Source organism: Vulpes lagopus, chromosome X (assembly GCF_018345385.1).
Source record: "Vulpes lagopus strain Blue_001 chromosome X, ASM1834538v1, whole genome shotgun sequence".
Classification (NCBI taxonomy): domain Eukaryota; kingdom Metazoa; phylum Chordata; class Mammalia; order Carnivora; family Canidae; genus Vulpes; species Vulpes lagopus.
In genome coordinates, this window is record NC_054848.1 from 31481272 (window position 1) to 31508524 (window position 27253).

The window sequence follows — 27253 nt, forward strand, 5'->3', positions numbered from 1 at the left end:
ACATAATTTTCTAATGGATTAATCAGTTTCAAATAAACACAGTTATGGGCATGATTAGAACTCTGCTCGTCTAATAACTTATTTAATATTCTTTACTGATTGGCCTGTATAACCTTCTCCTTTGCCATCAAGAAGAAAAAATGACTTTCTGTTTATTGGCAGGTGTAAATTTTAATATCATACTTGTTTACTCTGAAAAAACTGCCTCTTGAGTAGGACATCAATGCTCCTTCATCCAGTTTTATATGTACATCTGGCCTACACAACCCTTGGGCTTTGCCCACAGCCTGTTATTGCAGGTCTATTTTAGATCATCTACAACATGTTTCTCTTCTAGGTGAAAATTAACTAAAGAGAGATGCAAGAGTTGCTAGCTAAAATATAAGTGAACTGATTTTCTAACCTGTATAAGCCTTTAATGAGTAAAATTATCTATATTCTTTCCGGGTTGCAGCAAATAAATAATTCATAGAGTTCAGAGTATCTGAGCCATTGTATTCTGTCCTTGTTAATTAATTACTGTGCAATATTATCCTGTATTTAATTTGATGAAAACATAGGAGCTAAAGCATTTGAATTCAAAATAACACAAATTCCATCCTTCATTTCCTCATTTGAGACTGTTTTTGACAGATACAATTATATAACTCAATCATCAGTGAGATTATAATTTTAAAAGTAAAAATTTTGAATGTATTCATGAAGGAAAATACTCAATAAAGATATAAAATGAAATGTGTGAGTTTTAGAGAAGAATATCATCATAATTATTTCTGTCTAAATTGAAAAATTACTTTTATTGTCTACTTTCTCTCCAAATCTAATCGGAAACCCACTGCATTTATTTAGTTAATTGGAGACATCAACCAAGGCCCATGTTTACTGCCAGAAGGAAGAAAGAACATGCATGTTACATCCTACTGAATATCTATTTTAATTCAGATTCCAATATGATTCATTCCCCCAATGTCTTGAGTAATATCCTAACTTGTATAGGTTCTGACCATAATAATGCTAATGTTAATATTTTACAGATATGCTGAATCTGATATTGTTTATGATATAAGGTCAAGATTGCATCTATGTTTTACTCAGCCTTCTCAAAGTAATAAGTTAGGAGCTCAGTTCTCATTTTCTTGATTTCTTTACATTTATTAATTTTTTTCTCAATTCAGTCCCAGCTGATTTTGAACATACCTTCATATTTTCAGTAGGCGTTTGGAAAAAAATAAGACAGTTACAAAATCAATTTCTTCAAAATGCCATTCAATTTATTTTTGTGTTTTCACTGGGTATCATGATTTTTTTTAATATCTTGAGGGGTTTTTTTATGACTTCAACCAGAAAATATATGGCATACAATTCAGTTTCCAAAATAATTAGATCTGCTTCCTTATGCCCTTGTATAATTTTTAAATAAGAAAAAGGAAATTATGGCAATATATTTGTGTAAAAGGAGCAAAAGGGAAATAGTCGTTCTGCTTCATTACAACCATAATTTCTTGAGTTCACTTTTAATTAATATTACAAATATTCTTTCAGATGTATTTAAAATCAGAAGCATCTAATATCTTTTATTTTGATGCATTTATGCAAGCATTAAGTTCAAAGAGAATCTCAACAGAAACCTTAAATATAACTAGACTTCTATAGATTTCAATGAACATTTTCCTAATGGATGATTGCATTTAACAGAAATTTTAGAATATATAGTCATATATGTCAAATGCACTCAAAGTATGAAATAAAATTTGATTCATATGTCCTGAACTCTGATAGCCCTCTTATATTGAGAAAGTGAATGAAAATTACTGAAATATCAAAAAAACCAACAGAATATTTTCTAAAGTATAGATTTTAACTTTGTTCAGTTTTGTTTCTGAGGATGTAATAATGCACCCCATATATTATTGACACAGGAGGATCTTTTTAAAGATTTAATAGGAAATATGAGCAGCCCCAGTGGCTCAGCGGTTTAGCACCACCTTCAGCCCAGGGCATGATCCTGGGGACCCGGGATCCAGTCCCACGTCAGGCTCCCTGCATGGAGCCTGCTTCTCCCTCTGCCTGTCTCTCTCTCTCTCTCTCTCTCTCTCTCTCTCTCTCTCATAAATAAATAAAATCTTTTAAAAAAATTAACAGGAAATAGAATTATCCTCATTAAGCACATTTAATGTGCAGGTTAGGGGTGCAGTTTTGGTACATTTTAATGATTGAGGCTACCTCATGGGGAGGCAATTACATGTTGACCATGTCTGCAGTCATCTGAAGGCATGATTGAGCTAGCTGATCAAAACAGTTAACTCTTACAATTAGCAGTTAATGCTAGTTGTTGGCTAATAGAGCAGCTATTATTGGCAATTAGTGCCTACATGTTGTCTCCATTTCATGTGTCTCAAGTAGTTGGATTTTGTACATGGTGACTTGTTCCTAACAATGTGTATTCCAAAAGAACCGTGTGGCATTTTCTGATGTAGATCTAGAAGTTATGCAGCATCCCTTCAGCCACATTCTAATGGTTACAAGAGTCACTGTGTTGGCTTGGATTTATGAAAGGAACAGAGGCACCACATTTCAATGGCAAAAGTGTTAAAGAATGTGTAAGCATGCTACAGTGGAATCTACTTACTTGAGTATTATGAGCCTTTGCTAAGTCAATAAACTCTCTCCAGATTCCTCCTGGATATTATCACTAGCAGGAATACTTTTTGAGTGGCAAGGTTCAGTTCATGGTGGGCAACGTACCAAGCAGCAGAAGGGAGTGCACTTATTTTCTCTTCATGGATCAGTTTTCTAAAATACTTGAAAACTACCCCATACCAAGTCTGTCTTCTTTTTTTAAGATTTATTTATTTATTTTATGGTGAAGGAGAGAGGGAAAGGGAAAGAGTCCTCAAGCAGAATCCCCACTAAGCATGGACTCTCCCAACATGGGGTTTGGATTCTAGGACCCCGAGATCATGACCTGAGCCAAAGTCAAGAGTCATGTGCTTAACTGACTACACCACCCAGGCACCCCCATACAAAGTCTTTAAATTTATTATAGGGGCACCTGGGTGGCACAGTCAGTTGAAGGTCTGACTCTTGGTTGTGATCTTGGGGTCATGATCTGGGGGTCATGATCTTGCGGTTGTGAAATAGAGCCCCGTGTCAGGCTCTGTGCTCAGTGCAGAGTCTACTAAGTTTCTCTGTCCCTCTGCCCCTCCCCTTCTAATGCTCTCTCTATCTCTCTATCTCTATATCTCTATCTCTATCTCTCTCAAATAAATAGATAAATCTTTAAAAAGAAAAAAAATTATTTTAGATGACTCAATGATGTAAATAAGCTACTGAATATATCCAGTTTACTTTCTACCTCTGGGGAGGCTATACTCAATTAGTATTAGAAATCTCAAGTCATTCAGAAGATCTATGAAACTAGTGGGAAACATATGGAAGACACAAAATGGGTCAGGAAGACAGATTGACCTAATCACATTCAGCATTTGACCAGATTCTCCACAAACCAACTCAACATCTCCTTTTTCTTTTTTCAATGACCAAGAGTAAAATAAGTTCTGAAGGTAAATGACTCTATGTCCTAATGCTACCCATTTTTTCTTGTTTGCTGAGCATTCAGGGAGGGGAAAGGAGGGAAAAAAAAAAAAACTGCATGGGAAGCTATGAAGTGGTAGCTCTTCTGTCTCCTAAATTAAATTATCTCTAAAGGGGATCCCTGGGTGGCGCAGCGGTTTGGCGCCTGCCTTTGGCCCAGGGCGTGATCCTGGAGACCTGGGATTGAATCCCACATCGGGCTCCCGGTGCATGGAGCCTGCTTCTCCCTCTGCCTATGTCTCTGCCTCTCTCTCTCTCTGTGTGACTATCATAAATAAATAAAATTTTTTAAAAAAAAAATAAGTAAATAAATTATCTCTAAAATGTAAGAGTCTCTAGGAGAGGAGGAAAGAGAAGGAGCCAAGAAACTGTTTTAAGAAATACATTTCATGGGGTGCCTGGATGTCTCAGTCAGTTAAGTATCTGCCTTCAGCTCAGGTTGTGATCCTAGAGTCCTGGGATTGAGCCCCGCATCAGGCTCCCTGCTTGGGGGGGGGGGGGAATCCGCCCCCACCTGCCAGCTCATGCTCTCTCTCTGAAATAAATAAAATCTTTAAAAAAAGGACCACGGTCCATATTTTGTTGAGGGATTTTAGGTATGATGATTTATGGATGCAAAGTGTTCTGAAGAGTTAGGAGAAACACATGATAGAATTCAAAATATCAAAACAGCTTATCTGTTGTTCTTGGTGATATTATTATAAAAAACTGAAAAGAAGGCAGCCCAGGTGGCTCAGCAGCTTAGCACCGCCTTCGGCCCAGGGCATGATCCTGGAGACCTGGGATCAAGTCCCACATCGGCTCCCTGGGAGGAGCCTGCTTCTCCCTCTGCCTGTGTCTGCCTCTTTCTCTCTCTCCATGTCTCTCATGAATGAATAAAAATTTAAAAAACTGAAAAGAATGTGTTTCCAATAAAGATCAGAGCTGTGTCAAATATAGGACAATATGAGCCCACTTGAGCAATTATTCATTATCATCTCATTTTTCTTATTCCTTTGTCTGCCTTACCTAAGAACAACATAATAAACAAAATAGTAAATATCAGTTTCATTCCTACTAAATATTTAGCATATATAGAATTATTTAATTTTAAGATACTACTAAATAGATATCCAGTTTACCTAAACACACACACGTACAAACTTACCAGGTCTGATAATGTTTAGTGGACAAGGTGTCCACTTAGATAAGATACCTCACCTCCTGTCTCCTCTCCTCCAATCCCATCTCAACAGAAAAACCCTTGTTCACATCCTTATCCCAGCTTGGTATCCTGTGAACCTCAGATCGGACCATTCTGGATTGTGGTAGGCTAGAGAACACGTCCAACCTCTGAGCTGTATTTTCAGTATCAATAGCCCTGGGAACGCTGATAAACAGTTCTCTTCCTTTAGAGGGTTATATCCAGCAGTAACTTTGGCAGATATAAGCAGAATAGGTACCCTACCAGGCAGTATAATATAAGTACCCTACCAGGCAGTATAATATAAGAAATGCCACATACATGAAGGGATAGTTTCTATGACTGTCGTAACTGGGATTTGAAATTCTTCTCTCAGAAGCTTATCTTTTTCCATTAAGGTTATTTTTTAATTTTATTTTTTTAACTTTTTCCAGCCTCACTTAGGTATGATTCACAAACAAACATTGTATATATTTAAGGTGTACAACTCAACAATTTGATATACATAGGTATTGTGAAATGATTCTCCCAATCATGGTAATTAGCATACCCAACACCTCACTAGCTACCTTTTTTGTGTCTGGTAGGAACACTGATTCACTCTCAGCAAATTTCAGGTATTACGATACATTATTACTAACTATATATATTACTAACTATAACTATAGTCTCCATGCTGTACATTAGAACTCTAGAACTTATTTATCTTAAAGTGAAAGTTTGTACCTTTTTACCAAAATCTTCCCATTTCCTCTAATCCCCAGCCTATGGCCATCATTGTTCTACTCTCTGTTTTTATGTGTTCTGCATTTTTTTTCAGATTCCACTTATAAGTAAGATCATGTAAAATGTGTTTTTCTGTGTCTGGCTTATTTTAACTAGCATAATGTCCTTCAAGTTCATCTATGTTGTTGCAGTAATTTTTTATGGCTTCATAATATTCTATTTTGTATATATACCACTTTTTCTTTATTCATCTATTGATGGACACTTAGCTTATTTCTGTATCTTGGCTATTATGACTAATGCTGTAATAAACATGGGGATACAGATATATCTTTGAGATACTGATTTCATTTCCTTTGGATATATACCCAGAAGAGAGATTGCTGGATCATATGATAATTCAATTTTACTTTTTTGAGGAAACTTCTTATTCTTTTCCATAATGGTTGTACCAATATTAAATTCCACCAACAGTATTCAAGAGTTCCCTTTTCTCCACATGCATGCAACTCTTATTTTTTTACTTCTTGATAATAGCCATTTTAACAGGAATGAAGTGATATCTATTTAGGTCCTATGCCTATTTTTTATAGTGTTATTTGAGTATTTTTGCTATTAACTTGCATTAGTTCATTATATATTTTGGATATTAGCCCCCTATCAGATTTACAGTCTATAAATATTTTCTTCAATTCCATAGGTTGCTTTCATTTTGTTGATTTTTTTCCTCTGCTGTGCAGAAATTTTTTCTTTTGTTTATAGTCCCACTTCTTTATTTTTGTTTTTGTTGCCAATGCTTTTGATGTCATGTCCAAAAACTCATTTCCAAGACAAGGAGCTTTTTCCCTCTGTTTTCTTCTGGGGTTTTTACAGTTTGTTTTTATGGGATTAGGTCTTATATTAATGTCTTTAATCATTTTGAGTTGATTCTTGTGTGGGTGTAAGATAGAGATCCCGTTTCATTCTTCTGCATGTGATTATCCAGTTTTCCCAGCCACATTTATTGAAAAGAATATTCTTTTTTTAGTCATCCAAGATCCTTTGACAATAAATATGAATTTTAAAATATTTTTCCTATTTTTTTTTAAAAAAGGCCATTGGGATTTTGATGGGGATTGCATTGACTCTGTTGATTGCTTTGGGTACTATGGACATTTTAACAATATTAATTGTTCCTACCCATGAACATGGGGATATCTTTCTATTCGTTATCTTCTTCAAATTCTTTCATCATTGTCTTATAGTTTTCAGTGTACAGATCTTTAACCTTCTTGCTTAAATTTATTTCTAAGTGTTTTATTCTTTTTCATGCTATTTTAAATGAAATGGTTTTTAAATTTATTTTTCAAATAATTCATTGCTATTGTGTAAAAATGCAACTGATTTTTTCATGTTGACTTTATATCCTGAAACTTTACTGAGTTCATTTATTAGTCCTAACAGTCTTTTTGTGTAATAATTCTACATATAAGGTCATGCCATCTGCTAACAGAGATAGTGGTCTTAGAGAAAAGCTTCAGCTTTTTAATGTTGAGTAAGATGTTAGCTGTGGGCTTTTCATATGTGGTCTTTATTATGTTGAAGTAATTTCTTTCTGCTCGAGATTTTATCATAGAAGGGTGTTGAATTTTGTCAAATGCATAGATTTTGCATTTTTTCTGCATAGATTGAGATTATTATGTATTTTTTATCCTTCATTTTGTGAAAGTGGTTTATCATATTGACTTTCTCATGTTGAGCCTTCCTTACATCCTAAGGATAAATCCTATTTGAACATGGTATATGATCCTATTAATGTGCAGATGAATTCCATTTGGTAGTATTTGTTGAGGATTTTTGCATCTATATTCATCAGGGATATTTGCCAGTAGTTTTCTTTTCTTGTGTCTTTTCTGGCTTTAGTATCAGGGTAATATTGATATAAATAAATTAACTTTGGAAGTATTCCCTGCTCTACAATATTTTGGAAGAGTTTGAGATAGGTTGGTGCTAATCCTTCTGTAAATATTTGGTTGAATTCACCATCTGGTCCTGGGTTTTTCTTTGTTGGGAGATTTTGATTACTGATTCAATCTCCTTAATATTTATACGTCCATTCAGATTTTTTATTTCTTCATGATTCAGTCTTGGTAGGTTGCATTTTTCTAGGAATTTATTCATTTTTTCTAGGTTGTACAATTTTTTGGTGTATAATTGTTCATAGCAGTTTCTTATGATTGTTTTTATTTCTGAAGCATCTGGAGCATTGTTCACAGCAGTCTCTTATGATTGTTTTTATTTCTGGAGTTAACATCTCCTTTTTCATTTATGATTTTACTTATTTGAGTCTCCTCTCTTCTTTTCTTAGTCTAACTCAATGTCAATTTTGTTGATCTTTTCAGAAACCCAATCTTAGTTTGACTCTTAGTTGATTTCTTAAAATTCTGTATTTGATTTATTTCTGTTCCCATCTTTATTATTTCCTTCTTTCTGCTAACTTTGGGTTGAGTTTGTTCTTTATTTCTACTTCCTTGAGATGTAGAATTAAGTTGCTTATTTAAGTTGCTTAAAAGAAAGAAAAGATCTTTCTTTTTTAATGTAGGCTCTTATCACTATAAACCTCTCTTTAAGTACTACTTTTGCTGCATTCTATAAGCTTCGGGATGTTGTGTTTTCATTTTTGTTTGTCTCAAGATATTTCCTAATATCTCTCTGATTTCTTCTTTGACTTAGTGGTTGTTCAAGAGTTTATTGTTTAATTTCCACATACTTATTTATTTTCCAGTTTTCTTTCTGCTGTTGATACCGAGTTTTATTCTATTGTGGTGGGAAAAGACAACTGGTATGATTTCAGTCTTCTTAAGTGAATTCAGGCTTGATTTCTGACCTAACCTGCAATCCATCCTAGAGATTGTTCGATATGCACCTGAGAAGAATGTAAATGCTTTTGCTGTCGAGTGGAATTTCTATATATAGCTGTGAGATCCATTTGGACTGTAGTGTTGTTCCAGTCTTCTTTTTTCATGCTTATCTTCTGTTGGAGTTTTCTATCCATTGTTGAAAACAAAGTATTAAAATTTCCTACTATTTATTATCTATTGCTGTCTATTTCTTCCTTAATTCTGTCCATCTTTGGTACATAAATTTAGGTGCGCTGCTGCTGCTGCTGTGTGTGTGTGTGTGTGTGTGTGTTAAATTAATCTTTTGTCATTATATAATGGCCTTCTTTGTCTCCTGCTACAGATTGTTATTAAGTCCACTTTGTCTAATATAAGTAAGGCTACCCATGCTCTCTTGTTTACCATTTGCATGGAATATCTCTTTCCTTCCTTTAACTGTCAGCCTATGTGTATCTTTAAATCTAGTCTTTTGTAGACAGCATATACTTGGATCTTGTTTTTTTTTTATCCAATCAGCTATTGTGTCTTGTGACTGAGAGTCTGACTGTTTTGTATTTAAAGTAATTATTGATAGGAAAGGATTTACTGTTGCCATTTTGTTGTTTTTTGTATGTCTTATAGCTCTTTTGTACATCTTTTCTTTTCTTGCTGTCTTCCTTTGTGCATATTTATGTTTTTTGTAGTGACATGCTTTGATTCCCTTCTCATTTTCTTTTTGGTATCTTCTGTAGGTGTTTGTGGCTAATATGGGGCCTACATAAAATAACTTATAGGCTTAACAATCTATTTTAATTGCATGCAGAATCTGATAACTTTAATCGCATACAAAATCTCTATACTTTGCTAGTGATATATAGATAACATATTTTAATATTGTGTATCCATTAATACATTTTATAATTTTAGTTATTTTTATACTTTTGTCTTTTAACTTTTATGCCACAAATAAAAATAATTTATGTACCCCCATTACAGCATTCAACGTTATGTATTTTTCTGTATATTTACCTTGAGCAGTGAATTTTTACTTTCAAATACTTTTGTGTTGCTGTTCAACATATTTTCAGTTCAATTCAAAGGACTCCCTCTACTATGTCTTGTAAGATAAGTGATTAACTCCCTCAGCTTTTGTTAATCACGGGAAAGTCTTTATCTTCTTCATTTTTGAAGGACAATTTTGCTAGATATAGTATTTTTGGTTGACAGTTTGTTTTCAGCACTTTGAATATATCACCCCACTCACTTCAAGCTTACAAGGTTTCTGCTAAGGAATCTGCTAACGGTCTTCCAAGGGTGGCATTGTATATGAGGAGTCATTTTTTTCTTGCTTCAAAACTCTTTTTGTCTTTAACTGTTGACATTTTGATTCTGTGTCTCATTGTGGAGTTCTTTAGTTTCATCCCATTTGGAATATGTTGGACTTCACAAATCTGCACATCCCTTTCCTTCCTCAGATTTGGGAGTTTTCTGACCATTATTTCTTTATGTAAGCTTTCTGCCCCTATTTCTCTCTTCTTTTGAGACTCATTATATGTATATTGGACACTTGATGTTGCTGTTTAACTCCTTTAGATTTTCTTTACTCTGTTTCATTTTCTTTTTGCTCCTATAACTGGATAATTTCAAATGACTTATCTTTGGGTTCCCCAATTACTTCTGCTTGATCAAATCCTTTGTTGAACCCCTCTAGTGAGTTTTTTCAGTTCAATTATTCCCTTCTTCAGCTCTAAAATTTGTTTGGCCTTTTTCTATATTTTCTGTCTCTTCATTTTGTTCATGCATTACTTTCCTGATAGTATTGAGCATCTTCATGACAGTTATTTCGAATAAATTGGTCAATAATTCCTATACGTCCATTTCTTTATAGCGTATTTCTAGAGAGATTTCTTTTGTTCCTTTAATTGGGTAATTTTTTCCTGTTTCTTCATGTTCTTTGTAACTTTGTGTTGATATCCTCACATATTTGAAAAAAACAGCCGCCTCTCTTGGTCTTTATAGACTAGTTTCATGCAGGGAAAGATCTTCATCACTCAGACCAACTAGAGATCCTGGGAACACCTCAGATCTCTTTTGTGAGTAGATATAGATATAGATATAGATATAGATATATAGATATAGATATATGTGAAGATTACTGTGTGTGAAGATTACTAATTAGAGGGGTTTGCTAGTTTCTAATTGTTCAGAAATTCCTAACTTCTTGCTGTCTTTGCTGTCTTTTGTACCCTGGCACTCTGAAGCAGCAGTACACCAACCAGATTTTTTTTTTTCCTCAGCAGCCTTTAGGCATCAAGATTTCACCAAGTTCTGTCAGTTCACTAAGATAGGATAGACAGATACCAGAACCCTCAGCAGCCCACTGAAAAGCCAGAAATCTGGACACATGTTCCACCCTTCTTTTTTTTTTTTTTAGATTTTATTTATTTATTCATGAGAGACACAAAGAGAGAGAGAGGCAGAGACATAGGTAGAGGGAGAAGCAGGCTCCCTAAGGGGAGCCCGATGTGGGACCCAATCCCCAGACCCGGGATCATGCCCTGAGCTGAAGGCAGACACCCAATCGCTGAGCCACCCAGGCGTCCCTCCACCCTTCTTTTTACACACTTAGGGAGAGGCTTCTGAACTATATCAGTTTCTGTCTGCTCCACCAGGGGACCTCTGGAGCACCAGCACCCTGTCCAGTTTGTTCTTACAAACCCTCATGCATCTACCGTATGTCAGGTCCCATCAGTACTTCAAGACAAGCAGGACAGAAGCCAGTCCTTCAGGCAGCACACCCTCACATTCCATCCAAGAGTCCAATTTTTGGATATTTGATCCATTTCTCTTTCCTTCCCCAGGGAAAAAAATGGAAGCTGATACTTTGTTTCCAATTGTGTACTGCTGCACTGGTGTGGAGGGGAGACTGGGGAGAGTGTGCCACAAAATTTCCTACTAACTTCAAAACAGCTGGTTTTGTGCTCATGTGGAAGGCACAAGTCTCTTAACTGGTTTCTCAATTTCTCACAATGGGAATTGGTCCTTGTATTGTGGTTCCTTGGGAGTAAAAAGGTTCTGGGTCTCCTATTCCACCAGAACACCTGGGTATTCTGTTTTATACATTTTTAAAATTTATTGCATCATGCATCATTGCCTGGTAATAATATATTTTAAGACAACAATAATCATAATAATGATTATATTAATATTGATGAATCCTTATAGAGCACATCCCACATGTCAGGTACTGATCTAATGACTTTGTAGGGGTTTCTAAGTTCATTAACAGATATGAAAATTGAGGTACAAAACAGTAAATTGTCTAAAGTTATGCACCTACATGGAGCTGGCGTTCCAATCTAGGCCATCCATAACCATAGTCCACTTTCTCAAACCCTCTGAGATGATACTCAATACATTTGCTGAATCACTGAGTCCCGACCTGAATCTCCCATCTTCTTTTTTATGAGTCATTGCTGGATCTTTTCTAGGAAACTGTTCTTTACCTTCTACTTGCACCTCCTCAGAAAGTTTGGGTTTAAAACCCTTCATGTACAACCTTCCATGCAGTGTGCTCCTCCCCTGTTTTATTCTACCAAGGAGTTCCTCAGCTTCTCTCACTGTCTTCATCTCAAATGTAATCAACCTTGACTGAAAATGGTCACTTGAATCCTAAATGCCTCTCAGTTCACTTCTAATCATAGCAAGTCATCTTGAGGCTCAAAAATCTTTAATGAACCTGCAAAGTACTTTCATCTCACTTCACAAGCGGAAAGACAAAGGAGAGTGAGCAATCACATTGGAATCATGATAAAAACAAAGGCTTCATGATAGCCATTCTAGCCATGCATTTTGGATATGAATTTATTTACAAATGATTACATTTTAATTTGGGACATTGAGTTCTTCAAATTTTTATATGGACAACATTTTTTATTCTTTGTGCACTAAAAATGTAAGACATAATTTAAAAATCTTTAAGATTCCATTTTGTCACCCTGGGAAGAGTGACACTGTTCAGTAATTTTTAAAAGACCTCCTCACTATTATAAAGCAACAAGCATGAGGTTCACAGCTGCATGGCAGCATTAATGTTTAACTGTAGTCCAATGCATCAAGTTCTCACAAACAGTAATGATAAAATTTAAAGGTTAATATTTATGGGATCCCTGGGTGGCGCAGCGGTTTGGCGCCTGCCTTTGGCCCAGGGCGCGATCCTGGGGACCCGGGATCGAATCCCACGTCGGGCTCCCGGTGCATGGAGCCTGCTTCTCCCTCTGCCTGTGTCTCTGCCTGTCTCTCTCTCTCTCTGTGACTATCATAAATAAATAAAAATTAAAAAAAAATAAAGGTTAATATTTATATTTTTGTTCTAGAGATCCTGAGCCATTCACCGCATATTTTCTACCTGGCAGTGATCCTGAGTTTTTTGTAAAACCTCAGGTTGGAGAACTTCCTCCTTTTGATACTGAAGGAACTGTCATCATGGTGGGTTTTAAACCCCAAATGTACGGTAGGAAATACAAAGCAACATTAGTAATACAGGTGAGTTCTCTGAAGGTAATAGTCGGGCAGCCCGGGTGGCTCAGTGGTTTAGTGCCGCCTTCGGTCCAGGACCTGATCCTGGAGTCCCGGGATCAAGTCCCACGTCAGGCTCCCTGCATGGAGCCTGCCCCTCCCTCTGCCTGGGTCTCTGCCTCTCTCTCTGTGTGTGTCTCTCATGAATAAATAAATAAAATCTTTAAAAAATAATAAAGCTAATAGTCAAGGATGTTTGATGTCCCTGAAGGCATTAAAGGAGAAAATGTTTCACCCAGGTAAAGAATAGCAACATTACCTTTCAAAAGCCAACCTATTTCAACTACTCTATCTAGTTTTAATTTCCTTTTGCCCTGTAAAGAACTTGTAAATATGGAATATAACAAAAAAGTTATCATCACCAGTGGGACGTAAGAAATTCTTTCCCAGGGCACCTGGGTGTCTCAGTCGGTTAAGCATCTACCTTCAGCTCAGGTCATGATCCCAGGGTCCTGGGTTCAAGCCCCTTGTCATCAGGCTCCTTGGTCAATGGAGAGCCTTATTCTCCCTCTCCCTCTGCCTGCTGCTCCCCCTGCTTGTGCTCTCTCTGTCAAATAAATAAATAAAATCTTTTAAAAAAGAATTCTTCCCCTTCCATATTAAGAAAATGCAGAAGAGATAAATATTGACTGTAAAGTGATCTGTATATTCACATATTGTTATCTGGAATATCTTGTTTAAGCTGTTGATTTTAAGCATTAATTCAATTAATACTTATATATGAAACATATGACTTTCATTGTAATAATCTATTCAAGGACTTCAGGTGATTTGAGAAAGATATTTTGGAATCTTTAATTAAGGCATAAAGTATTGCCAAAATGTTAAGGTCTAAAATGAAGGAAATTAAATAGAAGATAAAACTTATTTTGAATTGAGAAAGACACAATGTGAAGTGGGCCATTAATATGAAAGTCTGCTTGAGTGATCATCTTATTAAAAGTTAAGGTAAACATAGTTTTGAAAATTTATGCAGTAAGCAAAATTTCTTCATCAGATTTCACACATGTATTTTACTAATAGCTTTTAGGCTAAAGACAACTTTGAAATTATTTATGAAAAGATCCTGAATGCCAGTGCCTATTTTCAGTAGCACAGGCACAAAGGATGTGTATTTATGTTTCAAGACACAACTACTGGTGCCAAAGTGATTACTAGACTTCTAAATCAGACACTAATTAGGCAGTGCCATGGGCAGAAGAATGTGTTGTTACTGTTTTAATGAATAGAGAAAAGAATAATGTTGAATATTTCTCAAGAAAATTATTTATATTTTTCATCTTTCTGGGAATTCTTACACCTCAGGTAATAAAAATATAAAGCCTCTGGAGCCTTGCTACACATCGCCCTTTGCTATATTGATGCTTAATTTAAAATGATCATGTTGTACCTGCCTCTTAAGAAGCGAGGACATACTCTTACTCTAAGGAGATTAAATGACATATTTAAAAACAGATTTGCAAGTGAAAATGATGTTTATTTTACCTATTGCACAGTGAACATTTCTGAAATGAACTATGTTGGAGGTTTTCCCAACAAAATCTGTGCCCAGTTTCCCTGTGTTGATTTGACAATTAAATCACTGGCAGCACAATTGAAAGGTTTCTGTGAGAGAATAAGTTGACATATGGGATCAAATGGAAATGTGAAATTTTCATTTAGTCTGAAGTGGTACAGTTTGATAAAACTTATGTAGGGAAAATCGAGATGGAAATGTGTTTAAGAAATCACTATTTTTTTGATTCTATTATTATTTGGAAAATTCCAAATGTTAGTAGAAATAGAATAATTAATCTACATATACTTATCATCCAGTATGAACACTTATTTGAGCCAATTCAAATACATTCTCATCCCCTTCCCCATATTCCATATTATTTTGAAGAAAATCCCAGACATCCTATTCTCTTCAACTATTTCTCATTCTCTAAAAAACCAAAATCATAACCATGATACCCTTATCACATCTAAAAATTAACAATAATTCCTTAGTATCATGACATATCAAATACCATTTAGTGTTCAAATTCTCTATGGACTCATAAATCTCATATTTTTTAACTTAAAGTAAGGACTCACAAGGAGTCACAAAAATAGTACATAGAGTCCTGTGAATCCTCCCAGCTTCTCCCAATGGTGAGATTTTACAGAGTTGTAATAATATATCAGAAGAAGGAAATTGACATTGACAAAATACTGTGAACTAAGCTAGAGACCTATTTCATTTTCAGCATTTTTCACGTGTGTGTGTGTGTGTGTGTGTGTGTGTGTGTGTGTGGTTCTAGGCAATTTGAACCCATGCAGAGATCTGTATAACTACAGTAACAACTGAGATACAAAACTGTTCCAACACAACTGTGGGAACCAGTAACAGTATGGAAACTGTGTCCTGCTAACTCTTTATGGTAACATCCAAAAGGGTAACTCCTTCTTTACCCCAGCAACCACTAACCTTTTCTCCATCTCTATGATTTTCTAATTTCTAGAATATTACATAAATGAAATAATACTCCATGTAACTTTTTTGAGATTGGCTTTTTATGCTGAGTATAATGCCCTTGAGTTTCATAAAAGTTATTGCATACATCAAATCAATGATTTTTAAATCATGGTTCAAACACTGTCTGATTCTAAAACCTTGCTCTAAAAATAAATAATAAATAAGTAAAACCTTGCTCTTAATGACAATACCATGATGTCCCACATGATAATATGTGAAGAATTTTAAAGGTTATTTCATTATCTAAATAAAAATTACTGTTCACTGTATTATCTTTTTTTAAACTGTTGGTTTTAAGCATTAATTCAATTAATACTTATATATGAAACATATGACTTTCATTGTGCTTTACTTAGAAATAAAAATGAGGATGCTTAAGAACAGTTTAGTTAAATACTAGCCTGTAGAAACTTCAACTTCCTTAACAAACATCATAGAAAGTTCCCGTTCAATGAAACCATATTTAGAATGATTAAAAACTGCCTTTTCCCTATTGTTAAACAAGGCATATAGCACTAGCTTAGAGAGACTTATGTTAACTTGATCGATACAAAAAAACAATGTTACCCAAAAAGGATAAATAGTCCACTCAGCTTTCCATGGTGGACATGAGAAATCTTAGTTTATACAAAAATATGAAAGCTATTAGAATTATCCAAGATAAAACATATAATGCTTGTACAAAAGTAATATTGTTGGACCTGTTATAACTAGAGATATAACGAGACATAAGTAATAGGTATGTAAATGCATTGCTTTTGAAGGAATAAATCATTGTTGTGAAACTGTAAGAAATAGCATCTCATTTATATATATATAAATCTTGGTTTGTATTTTCTCTTAAGCAAACTTGAAATACGGATTCAAATCCAAGTAGCATATTTCCTGTGTGATCTCAAGAAACAGATGCAGGGAAGCCAGGATATGAGACAGAAAAGGAATGGAAACCAATAAAGGGTGCTTTATCAAAGCAGCTACCACAGTGGGCAACTGGAATTTAATACCATGGGATTTCTATGGAAAATAGCATGGAACACACACTGTAGAATATTTACATCTGATGGGGCTAGAGAGTTGGGGGGTTGTTTGTTTTTGTTTTAAAGTGTTCTCAGAAACATGAGTCATTGTATTTATTTACAACTTGAAGAAAGTTGACTGTAGATATGAGAACTGTAATATTTAATCTTTATAAAATAAACATATTCTTATAACCATATAGAGTGTTGGAATAAAGGACATGAATGACTTCTTCCAAATATATTTTATACTTGGGTTATATATCTTATGTATACATAAATATATATATTTATATACATATTATATATATATACACACACACACACACTCAGCATCACTTATGGCAAATTTATTTGAATCTTAATTGAAATGCATACAATAATATTTAGGATTTTAAAAATACTGTCTTTATAGATAATTATTTTCAAAGGGTCTTGGAGATGGGTCGGCTGAAGGTACAAATCCATATATGTCATTCCTATTGGCACCCACTACATTTCAGATAGTGTACATCCCTTCATGTACCTCGCTCCTGCACATGAGTGTTGGGCATGGATGCAAGTCCCTTCAAGTACCTCATGCATCTGTAGTCATGAAGTAGGTCACCTGTAATGCAAAAATTTACCATGACATATGCACAATCACCAGAACGTAGCTTGGTTTTTCAAACTGAACATCCTTATGTGAAGTAAAATGTTATTCAATCCAGTTATAGTATAGTCCTTGGTTTGTTCTGCTTTTGACTCCTGATTCAGAATACACAGTTACTATGAACACTGATAGGAGGGCCAGTTCTAGTTAAAATAGGGTCATTCCAGATATGTATTGCCATCCATGCATAAGCAGAAAAAAATAATGAATTTTTAAATAAATCCCTAAATTGTACTAACTTGAATTTAGATTGTGACTGTCATTAATGATTTTACACAATTCTCAGTAATTTCAAATGGTTCTATTAATTACAGGCTTTCATAATCTAAAAAACAGAAGCTCAACATATTTTACCAGTCAGTTCTATAGCCACACTTAAATTGTCATGGATAAGTTCTTGCAAAATATGATTTCAGTTAGTTATATCGTTCATGCTGGGCAACAGTTTCGTGCAAAGAAAATAGACTGCTTCTGCTCAGATCAGATGGATGCTTATTTCACCCACAGGGCAGACCTCTAACTTTGAGAGACCTTTTAGTGAGTGGTTCTTAATTCATAAAGCTAAGTGCTTTCTTGCCTTTTTTCCCGTGGTCATTATTTATTACTGGCACACTTCCAGTTTTGTACCTCTCCCATACCTTGCATGGAGAAGAGAGACCATAGTAACTTGGTAAATTTTTTCCTATAGTTTTCTCAGTCCCTGATTTTTCATGTAAAATCTCTCCTCTCTTTGTTTCCAGACACCGGACATGTACTGGTTGTATGATGTCAATGGGTTACCTCAAGTTACCATGCCACCAATGAATGTAAAAGCCAAAATTGACTCAACTAATAAGAGGTTTCATAGCAAGCCAGTTCGTCAGCGCAATTTTATTCGTGAAAATGCTAAACTCCTGAGGACAGGGGTGTCCTCTCCCATCAAGGGTGCACCTTTGATGTTGAAGAATAAATAAATACTTTTTTCCAAAATATTTCTTAGCCTTAAGTAGATTTGAACATATTTTCATGATTGTTCTTTCATCTTTTGGAATATTTCTGATGAATAATGTTTTAATGATAATAGGCCCTCTCTGTTTAATTTTTAAAAGTCTGACTAAATCTATTCTCTGAATATGTTGCACCTGATTTCTGCTATGTGTGTCTTTTAAAATGGACTGATTGCAATTATTGGGATTGGTTCACTTTTAACGTACAGGGATACATTTGTAGTAAAAAAAAAATTCAGCTTAAAAATCCATGCATGTAAGTATATGTAGTCCATCCACTTCTATATTGAATCTTTAGATAATATAGATATACTTCAAAATGATCCTGGGGAAAATTCATTTTCTCAAAGGAGACTATTTTCCTCGGTACTTATCATTCAGGAAAAATATAATAATAAACAGCAAATATGGACCATCTTTAAGAGAATTTGACATGAAGTGACTGACTTTGCTACAAATTATTCACTCATATCATTTTAAAGAATTCACTTATCCTTTTTGGGTTCTGTTTTCTTATGTGCAAAACAAAAGAACTATACTGGGACAAGAATTTGCAAACTATAGATCTAGTCTACTACCTATTTTTATATACTTACGAAAAGATAAAGATTTTTACATAATTGAAAAATTAATAGAATATTGAGTAACAAGAAAATTGCATAATATTCAAATTTCAAGGGCGCCTGGGTGGCTCAGTCAGTTAAGTGTCCCACTCTTGATTTCGGCTCAGGTCATGATCTCAGGGGCATGGAATGGAGTCCTGGGTCGGGTTCTATGCTCAGAAGGGAGTCTGCTTGGGATTCTCTCTCCCTCTCTCTCTACCCCCTCCCTGCCATGTGCCGGCACTCTCTCTCTCTCTCTCTCTCAAATAATAAATAAATCTTTTTTTTAATTCAAATGTCATTGTCTATAAATAAAGTCTTATGAAAGCATAGCCACAGTCATGTGTTTGTGTATTACCTGTGGTTGTTTTTGTGCTGTAACCACAAGGTCCAATGGTCAGAAACCATATAACTACAAAGTTTTAAATATTTACTCTCTGGAACTTTACAGAAAAAAAAAAATGGCAACCTTATGCTAGAGCAGGAATGGCCTTTAGGAACCACTATAGATTGATTATAATTTCTTCCCATGGTGTTAAGTGGAATTCTAGGGACACCTCTATGCAATTAATTAGTCATGTCTGTAGGTACTGTAGTAGAGGAGAAGCCCATGTACCCCAGATTTGTCATCCTCAAAAAGGATAAAAGCCAAAATTCTGTAAATTTCCAAAAGCCTTTCTTATTCTCTGGCTCTCTAAAGATAATTCTTTGAGTAGAGTCATAGATTATTTGTCCTTTCTTTTTCTGTATTACGTTTGTGAGAAGGAGTTTGGTCAGTCTCTGAGTATATTTCTTACAAAGCCTTTATAAAACTTCTCCAAATCCTTAGGAAAGGAAAATCATATTTGTTATGAACATACAATGTTTATAGTGGTGTTTTTGTATTTTGGTGTATATGGTAATACATAATAGTTAAATAATCTTAAACCTCTTATATTGAGCCTTCTAAGAGTCATAATTGCTCTCCTATCTGAAATTCTCCAATAATTTGAAACTTTTGCACTATATACTTTCCACTATTTATTAGTACAACACTTGTGAATATCAGTGGCTTGAAGACCAAAAGGCATCAAATTAATTCAGAGACTACAGCAGTTACATGGGGAGTAGGGCACGTAACCAGAAAGAAGTCTAACAATATCCACAAACTTCTTCCTTATCTCTAGAGGACAAAGAACATGCTATAGTGTGCTAATGTTTATATCTCTCTATTGAAAAAGGAGTCTGAAAAAGCAGTCAGAGGTTTTACTTGAAGTTTCTTATTTGAGGACCACAATTTGCTCATTAGCAAGTGAATTTCCTATAGAATGAAAGATAAGATTTTTCTGGGAATCTAAAAGTTCCATGTGCTAACACTATACATTTTTAAATATACATATGCTGATTTGGAATTTGATTGTAGATTATCTGTAGCTTGTTTAAATATCTATTAATTCACTCATATGTTTATGCCCTTACTTAATAAACCGGTTTTAAGTACTGCTCCAAGCTACTCAACTTTGATATAAAAACAAATGAGCCCTGATCAGACGTTTCCTGCAAGTGCCCCCTGACTGATGGAGAAAACGGGTGTGAGCAGGGAGATTCCATACCATATGGAAGGCATTGTGATTGAGACCTTGGTGTAAAAACACAGGGGTGAGGACCTGGCTAGGGAGTGAGAAAAGGCCTCAAGGAAGACATGATATTAATGGAGTTGGAGTCTTCCAGGTGAAGTATGACCTCTCAGACTGGGAGGAGGAACATGTGCCAAAGCATACAAATGTGACAGATCATAACATGTCCAGAGACAAGCAGTGGTTAGAGCTCAGAATAAATGATTAGGGGAGTGATAGAAAATATGGGAACAAATGTAGGTGGGAACAGAAGAGCTTAAACTAGCATTCTTAGCTCAGGGACTACATGAAATGATGGGATAAGAAAATGCTTTCAAATTTGGATGCACCACTTTAGGTAAATATAGGCTATGTATATTGAAATGGCCAGTTAGTAAATAGATAGAGTCATATGGAACTTAGAATATGGGTTTGATTGTGATACAAGTTTTATGATTTATTGGTGAGTTGGTATGTGTCAAAAGCAAAGCTATACATGATAATGCTTATAGAAAGCTTACAAAAGCAGTGGTTCTCAAACTAGTATGCATTAGAACTATCTGAGTTGACTGCTAAAAATGCAAAGTGTGAACAGAAACATTTGAAAGGGGGTGCCTGGGTTGGATCAGTCACTTCAGCCTCTGCTTTAGGCTCAGGTCAAGATCCCAGGGTCCTGGCGTGGAGCCCCACACCCAGCAGGGCGATTCTCCTTCTCCCTCTCCCACTGCCTCTCCCCCAACCCTGCTCATGTGTGTTTTCTCTCTCTCTCTCTCTCTCTCTCTCTCTCTCTCTCTCTCTCTTTCTCAAATAAATAAATTTAAAAAATTTTTTAGGGGATCCCTCGGTGGCTCAGCGGTTTGGCGCCTGCCTTTGGCCCAGGGCGTGATCCTGGAGACCTGGGATCGAGTCCCACATCAGGCTTCCTGCATGGAGCCTGCTTCTCCCTCTGCCTATGTCTGTCTGTCTGTCTGTCTGTCTCTCTCTCTCTCTCTCTCTGTCTCTCATGAATAAATAAATAATTTTTTTTTTTTGGAAAATATTTTTTTAAAAAATTTTTAAAGAAACATTTGAAAGAACATAGGAAGGTCAAGGGGCCCTAAAATGTTGCTGGGAGGCCCCTGGGAAAGTTGGTCTTCTGCATGTCCACATTTGTTTTTTTAAGATTTTATTTATTTATTCATGAGAGACACAGAGAGAGAGAGAGGCACAGGCACAGGCAGAGGAAGAAGCATGCTCCGTGCAAGGAGCCCGATGGGGGACTCGATCTCAGGTCTCCAGGATCACGCCCTGGGCGGAAGGCAGGTGCTAAACTGCTGAGCCACCCAGGGATCCCTGCATGTCCACATTAGGGTGAAACATGAGGTTTTAGACTCTGCCAACCACAAACTGCCACAGCCTGTTGTAATTCTCAGAATGAGGCTTTTTTTTACTACAACCAAGCAACTTAGCAAAGTAGCCTATCGTATATATACCAATGCTAACTATTTTTGCCTACGCCAGTCATAATTCTTTCAAAACAATTTATACAAATGTGTGATTTTTACCTCTATAAACTTTGTCTTTCTCTCTCCTCCTCAGAACACATTTCAGGTTTCTCCTAAATCTGTGCTCCTGCATTTGAATTCTAAAGACCCCAAATAAAATTTGGTTCGCTTTGTGGCCTTAGTTCTTTCTTGTTTGGCAAGAGTTATAAGGGCCACTCTTCTTCATTCTGATTCAGTATATTTGGAGCTAGATGCAAGACTCTACATTTTAATATGTGTTTAGGTGCCTCTAAGGTTTGCACCTTAAGATGCAATATTGAAGAAGAAAAGAGGGGCTAAAGATAAAACTCAGAGATAAAACTCTGAAAAACATTTACTTTTTTTTTTTTAATTTTTATTTATTTATGATAGTCACAGAGAGAGAGAGGGGGGCAGAGACACAGGCAGAGGGAGAAGCAGGCTCCATGCACCGGGAGCCCGATGTGGGACTCAATCCTGGGTCTCCAGGATCGTGCCCTGGGCCAAAGGCAGGCGCCAAACCGCTGCGCCACCCAGGGATCCCTCTGAAAAACATTTAAAGAGTAGTGAGCAGAGAAAACAGGCAGTCGTGTCAACTGAGAAGACACTGGCTAAAAAGAGAAGAAACACCTAGATCCCACTCCTGACTTTGGAGTACACCAGTCAGGGGTCTTGTGCCCACTGAGCCAACTAACTACATAGCATAGTTCCTAGAGAACAGGCAGGACAATGTGGGGTATTCACCACTGGGAAGGAAAGTGTTAAAGGGAGGTCATAAGAAGCCTGGGGAAGTTTTGAGTCCTTTCCAACCTCCCTATAAACAGATTGTTGAAACATACTTGCAGGAAGAAAAAAAGTGTTATTCATTTAGGGTCTTTTTTTCTTTTTTTTTTTTTTTATTGGAGTTCAATTTGCCAACATATAGCATATCACCCAATGCTCATCCCGTCAAGTGCCCCCCTCAGTGCCCGTCACCCAGTCACCTCCACCCCCCCCCCCCCCCGCCCACTTCCCCTTCCACTACCCCTTGTTCGTTTCCCAGGGTTAGGTGTCTCTCATGTTCTGTCATAGGGTCTTTTTTCTAACCAAAATCAATATCGTAAGGTTTTGTTTGTAGCAATTGTTGACTCAGACAAGAGGCAGAGCTGGAGTGAAAGCATTTATTTGGTGTCTTAGAATTGCAATTCACAGGGCGCAGATTTGGGCAGCAACTCTAGTCGCGTCCCCTCAGGGAACAAAAGTGAAAGGTTTTTAAAGACCAAAGGGAATGCTTGTATATGTTGTTTACAAAGAATTTTGATGGGTGTTGATGACAGGAAACTAATCTTGAACTGAATATAATTGGTGGCTAAGGCTATCATGAAGCAAATGTGCATTACTGTAGCAAAGTTGGAGGAGTGCGGCCTGCGTCCGTGGAGTATTTCCTATTCGGCCCAGTTCAAAAGTTGACGGTTCTACCCAGTGAGGACATGCATTAGACCCGCCACCTCAATGGCCTCCTGGCTCCATTTTAGAACCCCTGGACATAAGTGACCCCATTTCATTTCACCTTTCACACAACTTCTTTCAGTCTTTTTATTTCTAAAAAGTCTTCATTTTGTCCTTACTTTTGAATTATACTTTTTCTTTGTATAGAACTCTGAATTCATAATTATTTTTCTCCCCAGAGCTTTGAAGCTATTACCTCAGCACTTTGAAGCTATTTTCTCTTCCTTTTTAAGTTTGTCTATTTTTTAGTAAGCTCTACACCCAACATGAGGCTCAAATTCACAATTCCAGGCTCAAGAGTTTCATGCTCTTCCCACTGAGCCAGCCAGGTGCCCCTGAAGCTACTTTCTATGGCCTTCCTAGTCTATAATGAGAGTCTATTGTATGTCAAGTTGTTAACTTTTAGGTAAACTAATATTTCTTTTTTTTTTTAAAGATTTTATTTTATTCATAGGGACAGAGAGAGAGAGAGAGAGGCAGAGACACAGGCAGAGGGAGAAGCAGGCACCACACAGAGAGTCGGACGTGGGACTCGATCCGGGTCTCCAGGACCATGCCCTGGGCTGCAGGTGGCGCTAAACCGCTGCGCCACCGGGGCTGCCCCTAATATTTCTTTTTAGCTTTAAGATTTCTTTCTTTCATGCTTGATTTCCTAAAAATGTCTCTATGTTATATCTAGCAATGGATTTATCATGTCACTATTATTATTATTATTATTATTATTATTATACTTCTTACCCAAGTATACTACCAATTTGAGTACTTTGATCTCTCTTCAATGGCAGAAAATTCTCAGTTAATATCTTATCACATATTCCTTATCTGCCATTGCCTGTATTCTGTTTATTCTGGAAAGGCATCCCAAGATATCAGGGCCTAAAGCTTAAGTATAAAGGACCTCACTAGGTCTTGTAGCTTGTGCATATATTTTACCTCTTTTATCTCTTCTCTGTGTGGTAGGTGAAGTATTCAGTGCTATCTTCCAAGTCAGTAATCATTTCTTCAGCAGTGTTACTATAAGACATTTCACAAGTATGAAAGAAAACCTTCAGCAGAAATTTGCAATGCTACAGGGTTGTCAGGTACTGGACAATGAGTGTTAAGAGTGTGAGGGAGGCACAACAGGAACTGATGAATCACTCTCACCTCCTAATAACTGATACAGGAACTTTTGACATCTATATAACAGAGAGATAAGGCCACCCTCACTACATGCTCAGGTGAGCAGAATTTGTGAGACCCCAAGATAGTGCTCATCCAAAGTTATCTGCTCCATTCATGCCTATAATTCTCTATTAAACAATAGTTTCCTGTTGCACATCATCTCTTTCCAAAAGCAATATCACTGAACTCTAGATCCGAGTCCTCAATAACTATATTCATCCTCCCACATGATCCCACAGTCAATTGGATAAAGAGCAAGGAACTGACCTGGGGAGAGCCACCAGATTCCCTCTCTAGGAATTTGGCATCTGGACAAGAGGCTCTTTTGGTCTCAGTTATTTAGTTAGGAAGACCTGGGAGCTGAGGAGTGGCAATGTATGCAGCAGGCAAAACACCAGTAAGACCTGACTTCAGAGAGAGAATAAGCTATGATGTGGCTTGCTTACTAATACCATTCCAGTGCTTTGTTCATATCCCTGAGGAGGCCTGTTTGTATTTGCTTATCTTTGAATTACACCTGAATCCTGACAGATTTCTCCTTTATGCTTAAAATTCAGGCACTAATTCTTTACTCTAAATGAGTTTACCAAAAGATTTCCTTCTGGATCTGTTTAAAGAGGAAGCATAAGAATACTAATATATGGAATAAGGGATATATGATGTTGATGGCCTCCACATTTTACTGGAGTCAGACCAAGCTGGGGTGAGGGAGATAAGTGTATAACCAGATATATAAATAAATGCCATGAGGTATCATATTTATATATCTGAGTGAAGTACTTTTGTTTCGTTTTTAACATTTTTGTGTGTATGTGGGATAAAATACACATAAAATTTACCATTTTAAGCATTAAGTTTACCATTTTAAGCATTGAGTGTAATCCTACAGTTCAGCAGCATTAAGTACATTCACATTGTTGTTTAACCATAACAAACACCTATCCCAGGACACTTTCCATCTTTCCCAACCAAAACTGCATACCCATTAAACAATGACTCTCATTCTCCCCTCCTTCCAGTTCTGGCAACCACCATTCTACTTCTGTCTCTATGAAGTTGACTACTCTAGATTCTTGACATAAATACAGTCATAGAGCATTTATTGTTTTATGACTGGCTTATTTCACTTAGCATAATGTCCCAGGTTCATTCGTGTTGTAGCATACAACAGAATTTCCTTCTTTTTAAAGCTGAATAATCTTCCATTGTATGTATAGACCACATTTTGTTTATCCATTACACGTCAATGGGAACTTGGGTTGCCTCCACATTTTGGCTGTTGTGAATAGTACTATGTTGTGCTATGAACCTGGGTGCACAGGTATTAATGTACAAATTTGTATATTTGTGTATGAATATTTGGGTACTTGCTCTCAGTTATTGGGTATGTATCCAGAAGTGGAATTGTTGGATCATATGGTGATTCTAATTTTGTGAGAAACCACCGTACTCTTCTCCATAGTGCCTGTACCATTTTACATTGGCAACAGCACCACACAAGGGTTTTGATTTATGCACATCCTTGCCGACTGAGTTGTTACATGTGTATGTGTAGGCATTTTTTGCATTATGCCCTTGTTAACCTGATGCCTGCAGGGCCTGTAATGATACAACTTGTCTCTTTCCTACTGTGGAAAAAAATACTAGTTTTCTCCCTATTTTCCCTCTTTTTTTATTTTAAAATTTTTCAGTGTTCATTCCACTTTATGTTTCTCTACTCTCCTGTTCTACTATGGGTTACCATAAGAGCACCTCTTTGCATAACTTTGTTATGATAGTTTTCTTATTAAGTATTCATAACTTATCACAGTTTGCTTGTATCATCATTTTATCAGCTTGAATAAAGTGTAGTATCGTCATCTCCCTTTATATAATTTAAAAAATATTTACATGTATTTGGAACCATATCAGATAGTGTTATAATTTGTTCTTCCTACATCAACTATAATTTAGAAAACTCAATAGAAGGAAAGTTTGTAGTATTTACCTATACGTTTGTGCACTGTATTATTTCTTCCCTCTTATGTTCCAGTATTCCTTCTTTTAGAACATCCTTTCTGCTTAGAGAAATTTCTTTCACCTTTATTTTAGAGTAGGTCTCTTGGTAACAAATTCCACTAATTTTCCCTTGCTAAGAATATCTTGGCTTCTTCTGCCTTTCTGAACAAAATTTTCACTGGATAAATGGATTCTAGGTTGGCAGTTCTTTCCTTTCAGAGCTTAAAAATGTGCCACTTCCTTTGTGCCTACATGGTTTCTAATGAGAAATTCATTATCATTACCATGGTTTTTTCCCCTCTAGGTAAGGTGTCATTTCCCTGTAGATACTTGCAAGACTTTTTCTTTGTTTTCATTTTTCAGAAGTTTGATTCTGATGTGTGTTGGTATGGATTGCTTTGGATTTATCCTGTTTAGAATTTTATTAGCTTCTTTAATCTGCAGTTGTATGTCTTTTGCCAAATTTTAGGAGTTTTCCTCCATTATTTCTTCAAGTACATTTTCAGCCCTATCTTTTTTCTCCTCTCATTCTGATGACATGAGTATTAGATTTCTGTCCCTGAGGCTCTGTTATTTTTTTTTATTATTATTCTCCTTTTCTCTGGTAGTATTCAGATTAGAGTCAGAATTGTTCTTTCTATTCAGTAGCCTTTTTATCTGTCCCCTGCTTTATATTTTTGGGCTCAAACACTGGGTTTTTAAAAAACTCATTTTTGGGTTTTGCACTTCTAAAATTTGATTCTTCCAATATGTTTCTTTGTTGAGATTTTCTTTTCTTTTCTGATACTCTCTATTGTTTCAGAGATGCTCA

At 36.1% G+C, this 27253-nt stretch overlaps 1 protein-coding gene across 5 annotated transcripts in view; it reads left to right on the forward strand.

Moving 5' to 3' along the window:
* CFAP47 (cilia and flagella associated protein 47) overlaps nucleotides 1-18996 on the forward strand; it is a 492283-nt gene extending 473287 nt beyond the window's left edge. For all 5 annotated transcript variants that reach the window (XM_041740236.1, XM_041740239.1, XM_041740237.1 and 2 more), the window contains 2 exons: nucleotides 12738-12906; nucleotides 17848-18996. In XM_041740236.1, coding sequence (XP_041596170.1) covers nucleotides 12738-12906; nucleotides 17848-18060 — 382 coding nt within the window. In that variant the 3' untranslated portion in view covers nucleotides 18061-18996. The remainder of the gene's footprint in view (nucleotides 1-12737; nucleotides 12907-17847) is intronic.
* Nucleotides 18997-27253: the final 8257 nt, after the last annotated feature.